This window comes from Coturnix japonica, chromosome 2, assembly GCF_001577835.2.
Source record: "Coturnix japonica isolate 7356 chromosome 2, Coturnix japonica 2.1, whole genome shotgun sequence".
NCBI lineage: Eukaryota > Metazoa > Chordata > Aves > Galliformes > Phasianidae > Coturnix > Coturnix japonica.
This window is the reverse complement of record NC_029517.1, coordinates 38,250,816-38,266,116: the sequence shown is the minus strand read 5'-3', so window position 1 is coordinate 38,266,116 and position 15,301 is coordinate 38,250,816. Positions and strand designations below refer to the sequence as shown.

The window sequence follows — 15,301 nt, the reverse complement described above, 5'->3', positions numbered from 1 at the left end:
GCATGACTAAAGGTGGTGAATATATATATATATATATATATATGTATGTATGTATGTATATTATATATATATATTTTTTTTTTCAATAGAACACCTCTGTAAAGGTGAAGCTGTCAGCCATTTGCACTCTGTTTTTCCCTCCCAGACACCTGAGACGTTGCTCTGGATTACCAGTGAGCTGGCTTCTGAGCCTGCCAGTTTTGCTCTTCTGATACAACATACCTGCTGGCACACTTGAATCAAGGTCGTAAAGGGTCTGAAGTGAAGTTTCTATGTCACTGACAATGTTTTGTTGAGCAGGGTCAATGCTCTCCACTTCATAAATCTGATAAGCTTTGCTAGCAGTTGCTTTTAGCTTGTCAAAGTATTCAATGTCAACTGAGGTAACTTTTACCCCTATCTCTTCTAATATCCAGGCTTCGTCCATGATACTGTTTCTGGATACAGAGGTGAAGATCACAACAACCTGTGGAGTGCCATCGCTGAGCCTGCTTCCAGCACCATTCATTAAAAAGGTTTTCTTCAAAAACTCCATGGCACTTTCATTCTGCAATGAGCCTCCAGTGAATGCAATGCTGCGCTGAATGTGGCCAAGCACCTCTTCTTTGTTTTCGTACGTGTTCAGTAAAAACTCCACCTTTCCTATGCCACTAAACTGGGCTAGGCCAATCCTATACTTGTTAAGCCCAATATCTAGCTGTCTAATTACTTGGGAGATGAAGTGTTTTACCCTCTCAGATGTTGAAGTCTTCATGTTCTCAGTGTTATCAATAAGGAAAATAACATCAGCATATTGTTTTGCGAATGCTGCAGAGAGGAAAAAACATAATAAAAGAGCTGCTGAGATACCCGTATCCAGACTTAGTTTCAAATGTAACCTAAAGAAGAATTGCAACCTTGTCATTGATGTTCATGAATTTAAATTTGGACATGAGCTTTAAGTCTACAGCATATCATTTAAACATGCTACATGACAGCTGTAATATTATCTTTTGACAAGTTAAACAAAGAATTCTAATGAAAACAACCAAAAGTATTAAAAATATCCTGAGAATCTTCTATATCTGATAGTGTTTGTACACCAAAAATTTCACCTTCTACTTATGACTTTGTGGGTAAGATGGCATGCTTTATCATGTAATTTCAGTAATATTCTGCTTATCAAGGTCTTCTACATCCCTACTATAATCTAGGTTGTATTTAAGAACTGTGCTCATCTGAACACTTAAGAATAAACTTTCGTTAGTAACAGTTCCATGAAGACTTGTTCCAAAAGGCAGAAAGTCCTTTCAAATACCAGAGGAAGCACCAGAACTTAAAATTATTCTAGCTTAACTTTGCTTAAAGTTAATGGAAAGAGATGCATATTCTGTGAGGGGAAATCAGATGCAAGACAAATGAAACTGGGCCTAAATGTGTCTTTCAGTGTAACAATTTATTATGGAAAAGGAGATTACAGCCAGTTGCCTAAGTACCAACATTAGCGTCCAACCCCTAACTTTTTCTCATCAAGTACTAAAGTTATGCATACTGACCTCTACAAAACTAAAAAACAACATAATGTACTTCCAATTTGCATTTAGCATTTTAAAGACTTATTACTGTTTTAAACTTCATTTTATTTGTTTTGATATTAGTTTTGCTACTATGCCTGCATTTTTTATATCCCATCCTCTTTCGTGGTTCAACAATGACAGATAGATTCTACAAAACAGAGAAAATACATTTTCTGTGGATTTTGATATTCAGAAAATATATTGAAAAAATTGGACAATATGGTTTCTCTTCATTTTTCTCACTCCTAAAATGGTCACTCTGAACTGAGTTTTTAGAAGCATTGAGGAAGTGTCCAAAAGTATAGCTTGATAAATAATTCTGTGAAACTGTTCAGTGACATAAATAATTTTCTGTTAATGGCTCTACCAGCAATAATGAGATGTAATTGAATATATTTCGTTAAATCAGTGAATCCAATCCAGATTTTCTTTGCAGCCCATTAAGGTTCTGTTTACAGAGAGCACTGAGCATAAATTTACCTTTGTTTTTAATAGTTTAACATCACTGATGTCAATACAGGCACTTAAACATGTTTAAAAAAACAGGAACATCATCCTGAACTATGACTTAGATCAGATTTAACCCCATTATTTTCACTGGAGCTACATGACAGCAACAGTTGTATAAAATAGCATCAAAACCAAGACCACATTTCTACATTCTATTTTCACAATTACATGGAATGGACAGCTGAAATGGCACAAGAATAATCCTTACCTTGTATCTGGCTTTCAATTGCAAAGCAGAAGTTTTGCAAAAGTCTTGTGGAGAGATCTGGAAGGTCATCAAAACTGCCAATGCTATACAGATATTTATGGAAAGGTTTGCTGGCTATTTGCTGAAGCTCAGTTGTATTCTGGATACCAATTCCAACAACATAAATGGAAATGCCCCTGTATCTCAGTTTCTTAGCAGGTTGTTCTACTTCATCACTGGATTCTCCACTGGTGATAAGAATGGCTAACTGAGGGACGTAACCCTTTGCTCTACTACCAGCAGATTCTGTGAAATACTTTGTGCTAACAAAATCCAGAGCTCCCCCTGTGTGAGTTTCTCCACCTCTGTATGGCAAAATCCCAATCTGATCCAAAACATCATTTTTTGATAAATACTGATTCAGTAAGAATACTTGGTGAACTTCATCACTGTATTGAGCCAGTCCAACTCGGATCGTGTCAAGACCAATTTCAAGACTTGAGACTAAGGAGGAGAGGAAGTTCTTCACTTTCTGAAAGTCTTCCTGGGTAATACTTGTTGAAGTATCCACTATAAAAACAATGTCTGCCACTGTGGATTTACTGCAAGCTGCTCAAGGAAGATGACATAGAAAAACAAGTTACTATCATTCTTCATGAATAAGGTAGAACAGACGTTTTATTGTTCATGAAAAATTATAGCTGTTGTATGTTTCTGCCTTTCCTTTCCTCCTCTCACCTTCCCCCAGTTCCATTATTTTGAATATTATATTTATATATGTAAATATATTTATATATATATATAAGTATATATAAATATAAACATTTATAAATATTTATAAATATATATATATACATATATATATTTATACTCAAAAATTGGCAACACTTAAGAGTTGGTATTATTGACAGCATATGGAAGATAGAAGAAGAAAGCTATATTTTGGCAACACACTGAAATTATATTCTTTATCTGCAAAGAGAAAAAAACAACACACAAAAAAAAAAACCATCAAAGAAGAGAAATAGCTCTTTCAGGACATATCATGGGCAAACTGTGCAACTAGTCCAGTTTCCTCCTCCACAAAACTTTTATAGAACATTGTGAGAGCAAAACTACCAAGCAAAATAATCTTTCACTTTGTAGACATGCTTATCTGCTGACTCACTCACTATTTCTTGAAGTTCATGCAGAGCAAGATCTTTAATGCCTACGGCATACAACATGATACTTGCATCCTTGGCTGCTGTGGCTGCATTTTGAGTATTATCTTCAGCTTGCCCATTTCTTATCACAGCAGCAGTTCAAGGAACCCCTTTATTTGTTTGTTTATTTTTCCACCAGCACTTTTAATGAAGTGATTCTCTATCATAAACTAAAGGATATACCCAGTTCTGGTGCCTCCTCCAATGTGAGACAATTTCTCTACCTTCTGTAAGATACCACACTTGTCACAGTAGGTGTTGAGTAAAAATTCAGTGCATGGTACATCAAGTTCCTTTTTTCCCATTATTCTTCATACAGGGTGTCTGATGTCACATCTTTCCATACCATTGTTAGGCAAAGAAGAGAAGCTGAAATTCGTCAACATAACTTCCATATACAGCTTTTCCATATGAAATCATAAGCAGAGAATGCACATGGTAATTGCTGTACTCTTTTCTGTATGTGAACTACAATCATAAGAATTCATAGACTCACTGCCAAGTGAACTACGAAGAAAAGTTACTCCAGATTTTGTACTCTGGTCCTTACTTTGTACTCTGGACTGTAAGCATGCATTACTATTAAGTCACACTGACTTAAAGAAGACCAAATGCATTTACTTGTAGGGAATAACTAATTCATACATGTCCACACCTTTCAGGAGCATATGATAATATCAGAGCATGAATGAAATGTAAACAATTTCCTTAAGCCAAGAAATGCTGTGAAGATTTTCTGCTACAGAACAGAATGCTTTCTCAAGCAGTCATCTATTATTTTGGAAGATTTAAGATAACAGTGCTGAGCCCCGGACTTACCTCGCACTTTGCTTTCTTGCAATTAGCAAATACATACCTGGGCTGCAAAATTTTTAGCTAGGACACAATGAAATACCCACATAACAGTAAAACTTCTTCCTTGCTTTTGAAAATACAATGTAGGAAAGGAAAAACTATTAATTTGAAGATGAGATATTTCTTTAATGTATTACCAGTCTGCTGTGCATCTGTAGTGCTGAAGGTGGATACAAAGAGAAGAACAAGAAGCGATTTCCAAACATCCATTTTGAAGGTCTCCCTAGAAAACAAAGTAAGAAACAAAGAGCATAATTTCTCAGGAGCCTGATAGTTGTGAGTAAAGTGGTTTTGTGTGCATTTTATTAACATCACAGAGGCTTACTATCCCTAGCATTTCAAATTCCAAGTTTCTTCCCTTATGTTCAACATACATGTTTTTAATATAGAACTGTTAGTGCTTGACATTGATGTACAGAATAAAACTGAAATGAACTCTTTGTTCTGATCTATATTTACCACAGTCCCAAATTCAAGAGGAAGCAAGCTATTCACAATACAAGATTAATGGAAATTGAACTGCTAAGATTTGGCTCTAGTCTTCAAATTGTTTGATCACAAAATTATTTAAAAGAAAATTTTGGTGGGTTATAAAATAGAAAAATATAAAGTAGGCTTAGATAAGAACAAGCATTTATTTGCAAGTTAAAACTGCCAGTTAGCCAGTACCGAAGATGCCATATGACAGTGCCACAATTCATTGCTAGGTGAAATGGGAATGAAAATCTCAGCAAGAAAGTACAAAGTTAAGCTACATTAAGCTTGTGGATACTAAACAATGAACAATACAGTTTTGAAAAAGTTTCAGTTGTAGAACACAAGTACACTTAATGGTTTATAGATGTTGTATTATAAAAATACAACAAATATTTTTAAGAATAAAAAGAAATGGAAAGCCAGGTCATAATCATTGCCTTTGTTTCATTCTTTACTCCCTTTTTAATACAACCAAAATTTTATACAAAGCATTGTTAAGCTACCAGAAGTTTGGAATAAGCCAAACATTGCTCTGTCTCGGGTAATTGTTTAAACCTGTTGGTTTGTCCTGGCAGAAACTCAGATCAAAATAAAGAAGTAGTTTAAACAACTCATTTTCAAGGCTTGAGTTCAATACAGTGTACAGTTTCAGTAGACTCTACACTGTGACTTCTTAAATAAACAAATAAATACTATTTCAGGGCTTCTGGAGCTCTAATGAGAATAATTTACCTAGAATTTAGTTTTGGAGCTGACAACATTTTTGCCTCAGTGTTCTCCGATTATTGCTTGCCATACAGCCCTCAAATATTAGTTTTGATTGGAGGAGACAGGAGAAGCAATGTCGCTCCCACTTTAAGCAAAGATCAGGTTCATGACCTTCTGAGAAACCCGAACATCCACAAGTCTATGGGTTCCGATGAGATGCATCACGAAGTCCTAAGGGAACTGGCTGAAGCCACTCTCTGGCAGTCAGGTGAAGTCCCTGGTGACTGGAAATAAGGTAACATCACATTCATTTTTAAAAAGGGTAAAAAGGATGACCCCAGGAACTACTGACCTGTCAGTCTCACCTCTGTGCCAGGGAAGATCATAAAACAGATCCTTCTGGAAGCTATGCTGAGGCACAGAGAAAGCAGGGAGATTATGTGGGAGAACCAGCATGACTTCAGCAAGAGCAAACCCTGCTTGACCAATCTAAGTGACCTTCCATGATTGTGTCACTGCATCAATGGACAAGCGGTGAGCCACTGAAATCATCTATCTCGGCTTCAATAAGGCCTTCGACATGGTATCCCACAGCATCCTTCTCTCCAGAATGGAAAGATATAGATTTGAAGGGTGGACTGTTCAATGGATGAAGAACTAGTTGCAGGGTTGAGTACAGAGAGTGGTGGTCAATGGCTCAATGTCTGGATGGAAAATGGTGATGAGTGGTGTCCCTCAGGGGTTGGTGCTGATGCCAGTACTCTTTAATATCTTCCACAATGACATTGACAGTGGGCTCAAGTGAACTCTCAGCAAGTTTGCTGATGACACAAAGCTGTGGGGTGCTGCCAGTCAGAGGGACCTAGACAGGCCTGAGAAGTTGGCCCAAGTGAACCACAAGAGGTTCAACAAATCCAATTGCAAGAACTTGCACCTGAGTTGAGGCAATCCCCATTACCAACACAAGCTGGAGGATGGAAGGATTGAGTGCAGCCCTGCAAAAAATGATCTGGGAATACTGGTGGATAGGAAGCTGCACATGAGCTAGCAATGTGCCCTTGCAGCCCAGAAAGCCAACCATATCCTGGGCTGCATCAAAAGAAGCGTGGCCAGCAGGGCAAGGGATATGATCCTGCCTCTCTACTCTGCACTGGTGAGGCCTCACCTGCAGTACTGTGTCCAGATGTGGAGTCCTCAGTGCAGAAGAGATATATATAACTGTTGGAGCACATCCGGAGAAGGGCCATAAAAATGATCCATGGAATGGAACACATCTCCTATGAGGACAGGTTGAGAGAGCTGGGGCTGTTCAGTCTGGAGAAGAGAAGGTTGTGGGAAGACCTGATAGTGGCCCTTCAGCATCTAAAGGAGAGCTAAAGAAAAGAAGGGGACAGCAGGGTCTGTGGTAATAGAACAAGAGGAAATGGCTTCAAGCTCAAAGAGGGTAGATTTAGGTTAGATATAAGGAAAAAATCTTTTACAGTGAGGGTGGTGAGGCACTGGAACAGGTTGTCCAGTGATGTGGTTGATGCCCTGTCCCTGGAGACTTTCAAGGTGAGAATTGAATAAGGTGCTAGGCAGCCTGATCTGCCCGTGGTTATGTCTGTTCATTGCAGGGGAGATGGACTAGATGGCCTTCAGACGTCCCTTCCAACTCTAAGGATTATATGATCCTATGATTAGACTTCAGTATCTTCAGAGAATGTGCTGATGGCAGGGTATGTTCACATATGTGTGTATTCTCTTTGTTTCTGTCACTTTTGTTTGATGAACATCTGCTTGCCATCAGTGGACAAAAAGTCACAGTGATCAGAACAGAACCTTGCCCAATCCCATGTCCCTGTCAATAGCTCTTAGATTAAGGAAAGAATATAAAAAGAAAGTTAAGCAACATAGGAATGTTCTGCCTTCTTCATGGACTGCTTTAAAGGTTTCTAATCTCTTTTGAAACCAGCTGTAGATTTATATTAAGATCACAGGCCAACAGATTGTTTATCACATTCTAAACACCATTTATGTTCTACCAGAAAAGTTAGCCAATTATCCATGAAAACAAAGTTAATGACCAAATGCTGCTGTTAACATTTTGTTACACCGGGTTTTAAATTATATCTTGGATTTGCAAATACCACTCAGTGGAAAGGCTGCAGCTGGTCCCCATCATAGCACAGGGTTAAGTTCCAAGGCCCTATAGTAATGACATTAAATATTATCCTAGGTCTTGGAAATAGCAAAAAGCAATGAATAAAAATCATCTACTCAAGATCATATTCTACCCTCAAGCAACAACAAAATATCATTTCCAGGCATCATCACAGCAAGCTCTGTTCTAGCTCCTGAAGGGCTCTCTGGAACATCTCTGGGGAGAAAAAAAACCCACATCTGCTCCATTTCAAGAAACCTACCACTTAGAGGCACTACCTATTACTAATGCTGCAGTAACACTGAGATGCCAGAAGTATATAATGTCCCTATGCACCAGAAGGAATTCCAGGTACTATATGGAGGCTAAAAAGGAAAAGGGGCAAGAAACATTGGGCTGCTTTGTCGAAACCTTCTTCAATTCCTCTGCATTTTTCAGTTCCCTTTAAAAAGTAAGCAAAAGCTTGATATGTCATATATGAAACCCTACCAAATCAAAAGTTTTTCTACATCTTAAATAACATCTTCACATTTAAATTGTCTTGATCATTAAATTTTCTGTATATGTCCCCAATAGTTAGTGAACCTCTTCAGCACTCTCCCTGGTAATTACCAGTTCTCACTACTATGTCTCATTACAACCTCTTTTTTAGATTTAATCAGCAAAAAGCTTACTCTGTGATACAGTTAAATTTTATAATGACATCCAAAATAAAAATATCAGTATAACTAACTTTTGTTAGTGTATGATGTGTAATACCATTGCCAGAGAAACAGTAAGCATCTTGAACTGGATGATCTTTCATGACAGAGCATTGAACAAGCTTCCCAGAAAGACTGGGAGTCTCCTTCTCAAGCAGGTTCCCTCCTTCACTGTAATGGAACCTGCTTTAGCAGGGGGTTGGACTACATGATCTCCAAAGGTCCCTCCCTACCCCTAAGATTCTGTGATCTTAATAAGTTGTATGTACGTCTCTCAGTGCAGCTTGAAAATAATGCATTCAAGGTCAATAAAGTAAAATGCCACCAGAAAAATTCCCTCTAGTCAGAAAATGCCTCTATGCAAATTTACATCTTGCTGTCAGGTTTTATTTTGGTCCTAAGACTGCTGAACTTACTTACTACATACTTCTGAAAACTTACTGCCTCTAAAAATGAAAGTATCTCCACTTATTACTTCACTTGAATCATCAACCTGTTTCTTTCTGATAAATAGATACAATATTCCCTGCAATGCAGGATATTTCAAACATATTCTGACAGTGAGAAAGGCCAGAAGTTTTGATTAATGGATTTAAGAAAAGGGATGGAGAAGGAAGTGTTTCAGAAGATATTTATCTGACTTTGTATGAAATGCTGGAAAAAGTGTACAAAAAGATGGTCATACAGGACAGATGTATAAAAGGATGACATCATTTCTTGGAATTTCTGAGAGAGTTAACTAACATAATCTAGAGCACTTTGAAGGTAGAGAGCAATTTGCTCTCTGAAATATTTTCTTTCATAGACTTTACTCAGGAAGCTTTAGCTATGTCGTTATGGCAGTTTATCAGTTCAGTCCAGCCAGATGCCTGATTATTAGTACAGGGAATCTTCCTAGCCAATCTGATAATTCTCCTAGATGCCCCCTGGAACACAAAGTAAAAGAAACAAAGATTTCTCTCTCTTTTGGAGCAAACAGAACACAAACGTCTTCCACAAGAAAATGAACTATTCCAGAACCTACCAATAATTTTCTGCCAATTTCATCATTTATGCAGGTCAGCAACTTCAAAGAAAGAAAAGATGTTGTGGTTTAACCCCACTAAGCAATACCATGCAGCTGCTCCATAGTGGGATGGCAGAAAGTGAGTCAGAAAGTTACAAGTGGGAGAACTCATGGGCTGAGATAAAGATGGTCTACTCAGTGAAGCAAAAGCCACATGTGCATACAAAGTGTTGCCCTGACAAATAACATTAATAAAAAACCTTGCACTGCCACTAGCATTTATTTACCATTTATTTACTATTCTGCATCACCACATGAAGATTTCAAAGAATGAAAAGCTCAGTGTCCCACACATGGAGGTCTGAAGCAAAGGATTTCATGAAGACTGAAATCAAAATGAAGATCCGGAGTGTGCTTCACAGATGTTATGTGCACAAACATGTTGAACAATGTCCTTCTGTCAGTAAATCATAGAAACTTATATAAAAGGCTTGGGTTGGAAGGGATCTTAAAGATCGTCTAGTTACAAACTCCCTGCCATTAAATTCTGGTGAGCTTCACTTTCCCCTAACTATAAAGGTAAGAATTTTCAGATCAAAAAACTCTATCTGTGAAAAACCCAAGGGAGTTAGTATCACCAAGCTTCTGGTACTACACACAAACTGTAGTTGCCGTTTTAGCAAGGAGCTTGATTTTCCTCTGTGAAGCAACAATTTTAGTTTTGTACCGCAGTCTCCATCTTACTGTTACACAGTAAGAGACACATTTTCTGCCTTCATTTTCTCCTGACCTTAGTGTTCATGATGTTCCCTGTTCATAGGGTCAGTTACTCCATGCCTTAAATGCTTCTCTCACTCTACCTAAACAATGAGAGCAGAAGGGAACCAGCTTCCCACTTGCCCTTTATTTTCCCCTTCAGTAGCTCATACTGACATCACACTTCAGGTAGCTTCCTTAAATGCAGAGACACTGCAATTTAAAAAGACATACAGATGAATTTCCCTAATTTCACCATTTATTTTGCATAGTTTTCATGAAACCACATGAACTTCCAGTCATACATGGCATACAGTATTTACGAAAGTACTTTATTCCTCCTTTATGCATTCTTCAACATTTGCTAAACAAGCAAAGAAGTATTAAAGCTCAGATACTACAGATCAAATCCTACATTACTCAGATACAGTGCCATGGAGCATTATCAGTTCTGCATACTAAATTAGCAATGTTAATATGGAAATTTAGTTAATATAACACTGCAGATATGAAGCCCTATTGCAAGATACCTAATACACATATCAGTAGCTAATTACATAAAGATATATATAGATATAATATATGTGAATGCTAAGACAGCAATTCAAAAGGAAAAAAAAACCCATATACTTTTAACTTTAAATTTTATTTTATTTTATGCTATTTTATGAAAATCTACTAATATTAAAGTTTTTAGAAACCAGTATAAAAAATACACATATTTTGTAGCACATTTAACCATCATTATTTTTTCTTCTTGTTTGTTCCTAGAGACCCACCATTATATATACGCAAGAAATCTCAAATGAAGAAGCAAGAGCACTCCTGAATTCTTTAAACTCTTCATAGAGATTACTTGCAGTTATATTTTGTTTCTCTTTCTGATGAGCTATTGTCCCAGTTTTATGTACTTCAACGTTTTGTGTTCTAAAGGAAAGCTATTCAGTAGATCCTTGCTAATACAGAGATTTCCAGAGTTAAATGTCAATGCTTCTGAAGTGCATTATAAAAAGCATAGGTAATTTGACACAACACTTATTTTACACCTATCATTTATAAGCATGCGGCGTGCAGAATTTCCCTTCACAACTTTGGGTGGGAACATTTTCCTGCTTCTTTATCCATATATTAAGAGAAAGAACACAATCTTTTTTGTGGCAAATTCAAATCCCATCTCCAACAGTGTGAAGTATGTGGTCATGCAGCTTTTTCTTACCTAATGAAGTACCTCAGTTAGATTTCTTCAGCTTTTACATCCTGATTTCATTTCTTCTGAAGTCTTTTGGGAAAACGAAAAAAAAGAGAGAGAAAATAAAAGAAAAAGCTCCCAAAACTGAGTTCTGGCTCACAGATAGGCTCGCCTTGAATGCCCTGGTTAGTTACTCCTTCCTCCCCATTCCTTTTCTCTCACTAAGGAGAATTTAAAGCCTAGATTCCATGTACGCAGGTTCCCAGTTTCACCAAACAGTGAAACTAGAATAAATCCATTCCGCCCCCACACCTAACTACTGTCCTCATATGTTCAGATGCTGAACTTTCACCACTGAGACAGGAATGCCAAAAAAAGAATAAATGTGGCTGTAGAAGTTATGCAAAATATTTACAGTGAGCTGACATTCAGAAAACAAAGAAGTCCTTTTATCAATGATCTCCTCCCTACAGACTTTTTTTCTTCAATTAGCACATTGTCTTTTGGTTATCACTGAAATGTCTCAGGAAGAAAGTTGCAGCTCCACCTTCTTCAGGTTTCTTAAAAGCAAGCAGACTCCTCTAATGACTGCAGGTATAATCACATGGCTAGACACTGAATCAAGCAAGGACACATTTAGTGACTTACCTGACTTTGGAGGTGAGTGTGATCAACAAACTATTGCAGATATTCCAAAAGGTGGTTTCCAAAGGAAAAACCTAAGGGAACAGAAAACACACTTGTTACTGTGTTTTGTCTGTCTTCTCTACCTGTTCTGACTTTAGACTCACTTTTCCTGCGATACACAGTAGCATGGTAATACCAAGAGTCAAGTTTTCTTGCTTGCCAGGAAGAACATAATGGTTACCAATAAAAAACCAATAAAGCAGGAAACAAAACCCATTTGACAGGTATTGTAAGATAGAGCAGCTAAACTCTGAGGATGACACAAATAATTTGTAATATCCTTACCAGTTCCTTTGAGTGGAAATCAGACAAAAGTGAAGAGCATAAATGCTGAAAATATCAACTTTTACCTACATGTGCTTCGCTGACTCGTTTAGTAAAGGATATCAAGCAACCTAAGCACAAACATTTCATTCATGAGAGCAGCTTCTCAGTGCCAAGAGTGCTAAAGAGAGCTAGCAGATGTGATTCACCAGTTCCTAGGAGTACTGAGTGGAAAAGCATCTTGTACACAAAACTAAGGATTCAAATCCAGATTCAGTTAAAAACAAACAACAAATTTACTTAAAAAATAAAAAAGAAGAAGAAGAAGAAGAAGAAGAAGAAGAAGAAAAAAAGAAGAAGAAGAAGAAGAAGAAGAAGAAGAAGAAAATCGTGCTTCAGAATAGCAATAATGCAAGTCACCTCACACTTAGCCATCACAAAGTGGGAAGTTCATTAGCTCAGTTTTAATTACAAACTGGATACAGAAGACTTTGAACTACTAGTATATCTAGTATAATCTTGTAAACTCAAAGGAAAAGAAAGGAACATAATTTCTTGAAGTATTCTTTTATATATATATATATATATATATATATTCTTTTTTATTCTCTATTTCAAAGGAAATAAAGTTCTGCCTTGCTTTCTCCACTCAGGTCTAGTAATACTGTCTCAGTACTAGATATCCCTGACGCTGTGCAAGCTACTCTCTAAGAGTAATACAACAAAGACAACACAGTATTAGATCACTGTTTCTTAAAAGTAATATAGTGAGTCAGGGAAACAGAGAAAGCTCAAGTGCTGTCAAAGTTTCTGAAAGAGATGCACTGATATGCCTGGAAGTAAAAATCCTCGGGAAAGAGCATACCCCACCATTTTCTTCTGGAGATACAACCTCTGCACTTCTCTCTGCATGACCTCACACAGACTCACAGCTGTCAAAGTTAGAAAACTAAAGAAATAACAGATCCCTCCACAGATTTCATGAGTAAAGATATGTTCTGTTCAGGTTTGTTCCGTTGACGTATACTTGGCAGACTCTGACTGCACCATAGGATCTGACCCCAAATCTTGTAAATAAGAAGAAAAAGTAGAGAAAGCCATAGCCAAGAAGCTGCTGGTAGACCTCAGCAGAAGGTCAGAGTCAGTAGGAGCAAGAGTGCAACTTAAAGCAGAGATGCACACCAAATTTCAGTTGCTTGGAACTCCCTCTGACTTCTTTTCAAAGTTCAAAAGAGTTTTAAAACTGGCTTCCAGGAAGCAGGAAAAGGCCTTTTCAGTGCTCATGCAAACCTGAGCCAGGCCTTCTGACTTCAGAAATAAACTGATATGGGAAGTGGCCTAAAGTTGCAGCAGGGGAGGTTTAGGCTGAATATAAGGAAAAACAACTTTACAGAAAGGGTTGTCAGGCACTGCAATAGCATCCCTGGGAGGTGGTTGAGTCACCATCCCTGGATGTGTCTAAAAACCACTTGGATGTGGTGCTCAGGAACAGAATTGAGAGGAGGAATGTTAGAGTTAGTGTAGTATGGTTAGGTTGCAGTTGGACTTGATGATGTCTAAGGCCTTTTCCAATCTGAGCGATTTCATGATTCTATAATTTCCATGACAGCATTTCCTTGATGATGCAGTACTCTGCTAATGATATGGGGATTAGTTAGACAACACTCCAGGCTTGCTATAACTGCAAATAAAGAAACAATACAGTACTAATGTAACTGAGTTTTGTCATGGTTGGAAATTCCCACTGGCTGTCACAAATGTGAGGGTCTGAACAGCAAATAGTAAAATTATTCTAATGACTGAACGTTACATAAGGAAGCTAACTTGCGGAAACATGTGATGTAGGTAATTTATGAGCTGTTCTAATCTGTTGTAGTTTCACTGTGCCTGATTACTTAACACTGAAAGCTTAATTCAGTATCTCTCTGCTATTTTGTTTAGAATCTAATGGCTCTGCACTAAACTTTTTCATTAAAATATTTAGGCTTTCATTTGACAGAGCACTTCATTGCTTGGGACTATCTACCAAGCTCATATGCAATAGACCTCCCTATTTGTATGTTATAAACTGCATTCCAGAACCCTGAACACAATTTTCCTTGCGCTGTAGTTGAGGTGCAGACTCCTCTAAGGTCAAAGGTTTTGGACATGCAATTGCAAGACTGCCATAGAGTTTTGTTAACACCAAACCATATATCTAGATATTTCTGTTCTTGTCATACTCAAGAAGGATTCTTCCGCATGACTTAGACATAAAGAATACACTGTAAAATATAATATGCACACAGAATTTGCCAGACTGCATTGTACTTTTTTCAGAGGTTATAACACAGAAGCCTATACAGGATGTCTCCTAGCTGGAAGATAATACATAATACAGAAAGACTGATGCAAAATCTTTTCTTGCAAGTAATTTACAATAAACATCTGAACAACTAACCAAAGACTGCTTCACCTTACACTGACAACGAAACACAGCAAATAAGTCCCAAACTCTTCTCAAGGAATAAGCATTTTCTATATGCCAGCCCCATTTTATTTAATTTACTTTTATTCTAAGAATTCTTCGCACTCCTAGTTTTGGTTACAGAATACTTACATCTAGGATATAGAAGGACCATGGGTACAGAAGTCTTATGTGTGAGAGTAGATGAATGCCTATTCCAAAATATATATATATATAATATATATATATATTCAAAAAGCACCTCGAGCTTTTCAAAAATTTGAGGAAAGTTGTGTTTACTTAAGAGAACAATCAGATGAGGTTGCTTCAGTTGGCTTGTGGAGAGAAAAGTTATTAACTAGTATTTGTTACAGTGCTCATAAGGAAGCATTTTCTCTTCACAGCCCTTACTTAATTCAAGAAAGCTCACATAGCTTATGCAGAGTTGCCCAGCATGAACTTTACATTTATGTATCATTTCCATCTATGCCAGTTTTGAACCTTTTCTGTATGGCACTTCCAGGTGTTTTTCCTTAAAACTATGTATTCCTTATACTATGTATAAGAGATCATACCAACCACAACAATACATCAGATTCCAGAATGATTAT

At 37.3% G+C, this 15,301-nt stretch overlaps 1 protein-coding gene across 1 annotated transcript in view; it reads right to left on the bottom strand.

Annotated features, from left to right (window-relative positions):
• The window catches only part of COL6A6 (collagen type VI alpha 6 chain), a 36,551-nt gene extending 33,072 nt beyond the window's left edge, over positions 1–3,479 (bottom strand). Inside the window, exons 1-3 of the mRNA XM_015854028.2 lie at positions 3,422–3,479; positions 2,275–2,862; positions 223–807 (exon numbers count right to left, since the gene is read on the bottom strand). Coding sequence (XP_015709514.1) covers positions 223–807; positions 2,275–2,862; positions 3,422–3,479 — 1,231 coding nt within the window. The remainder of the gene's footprint in view (positions 1–222; positions 808–2,274; positions 2,863–3,421) is intronic.
• Between the last annotated feature and the right edge of the window lie 11,822 nt (positions 3,480–15,301).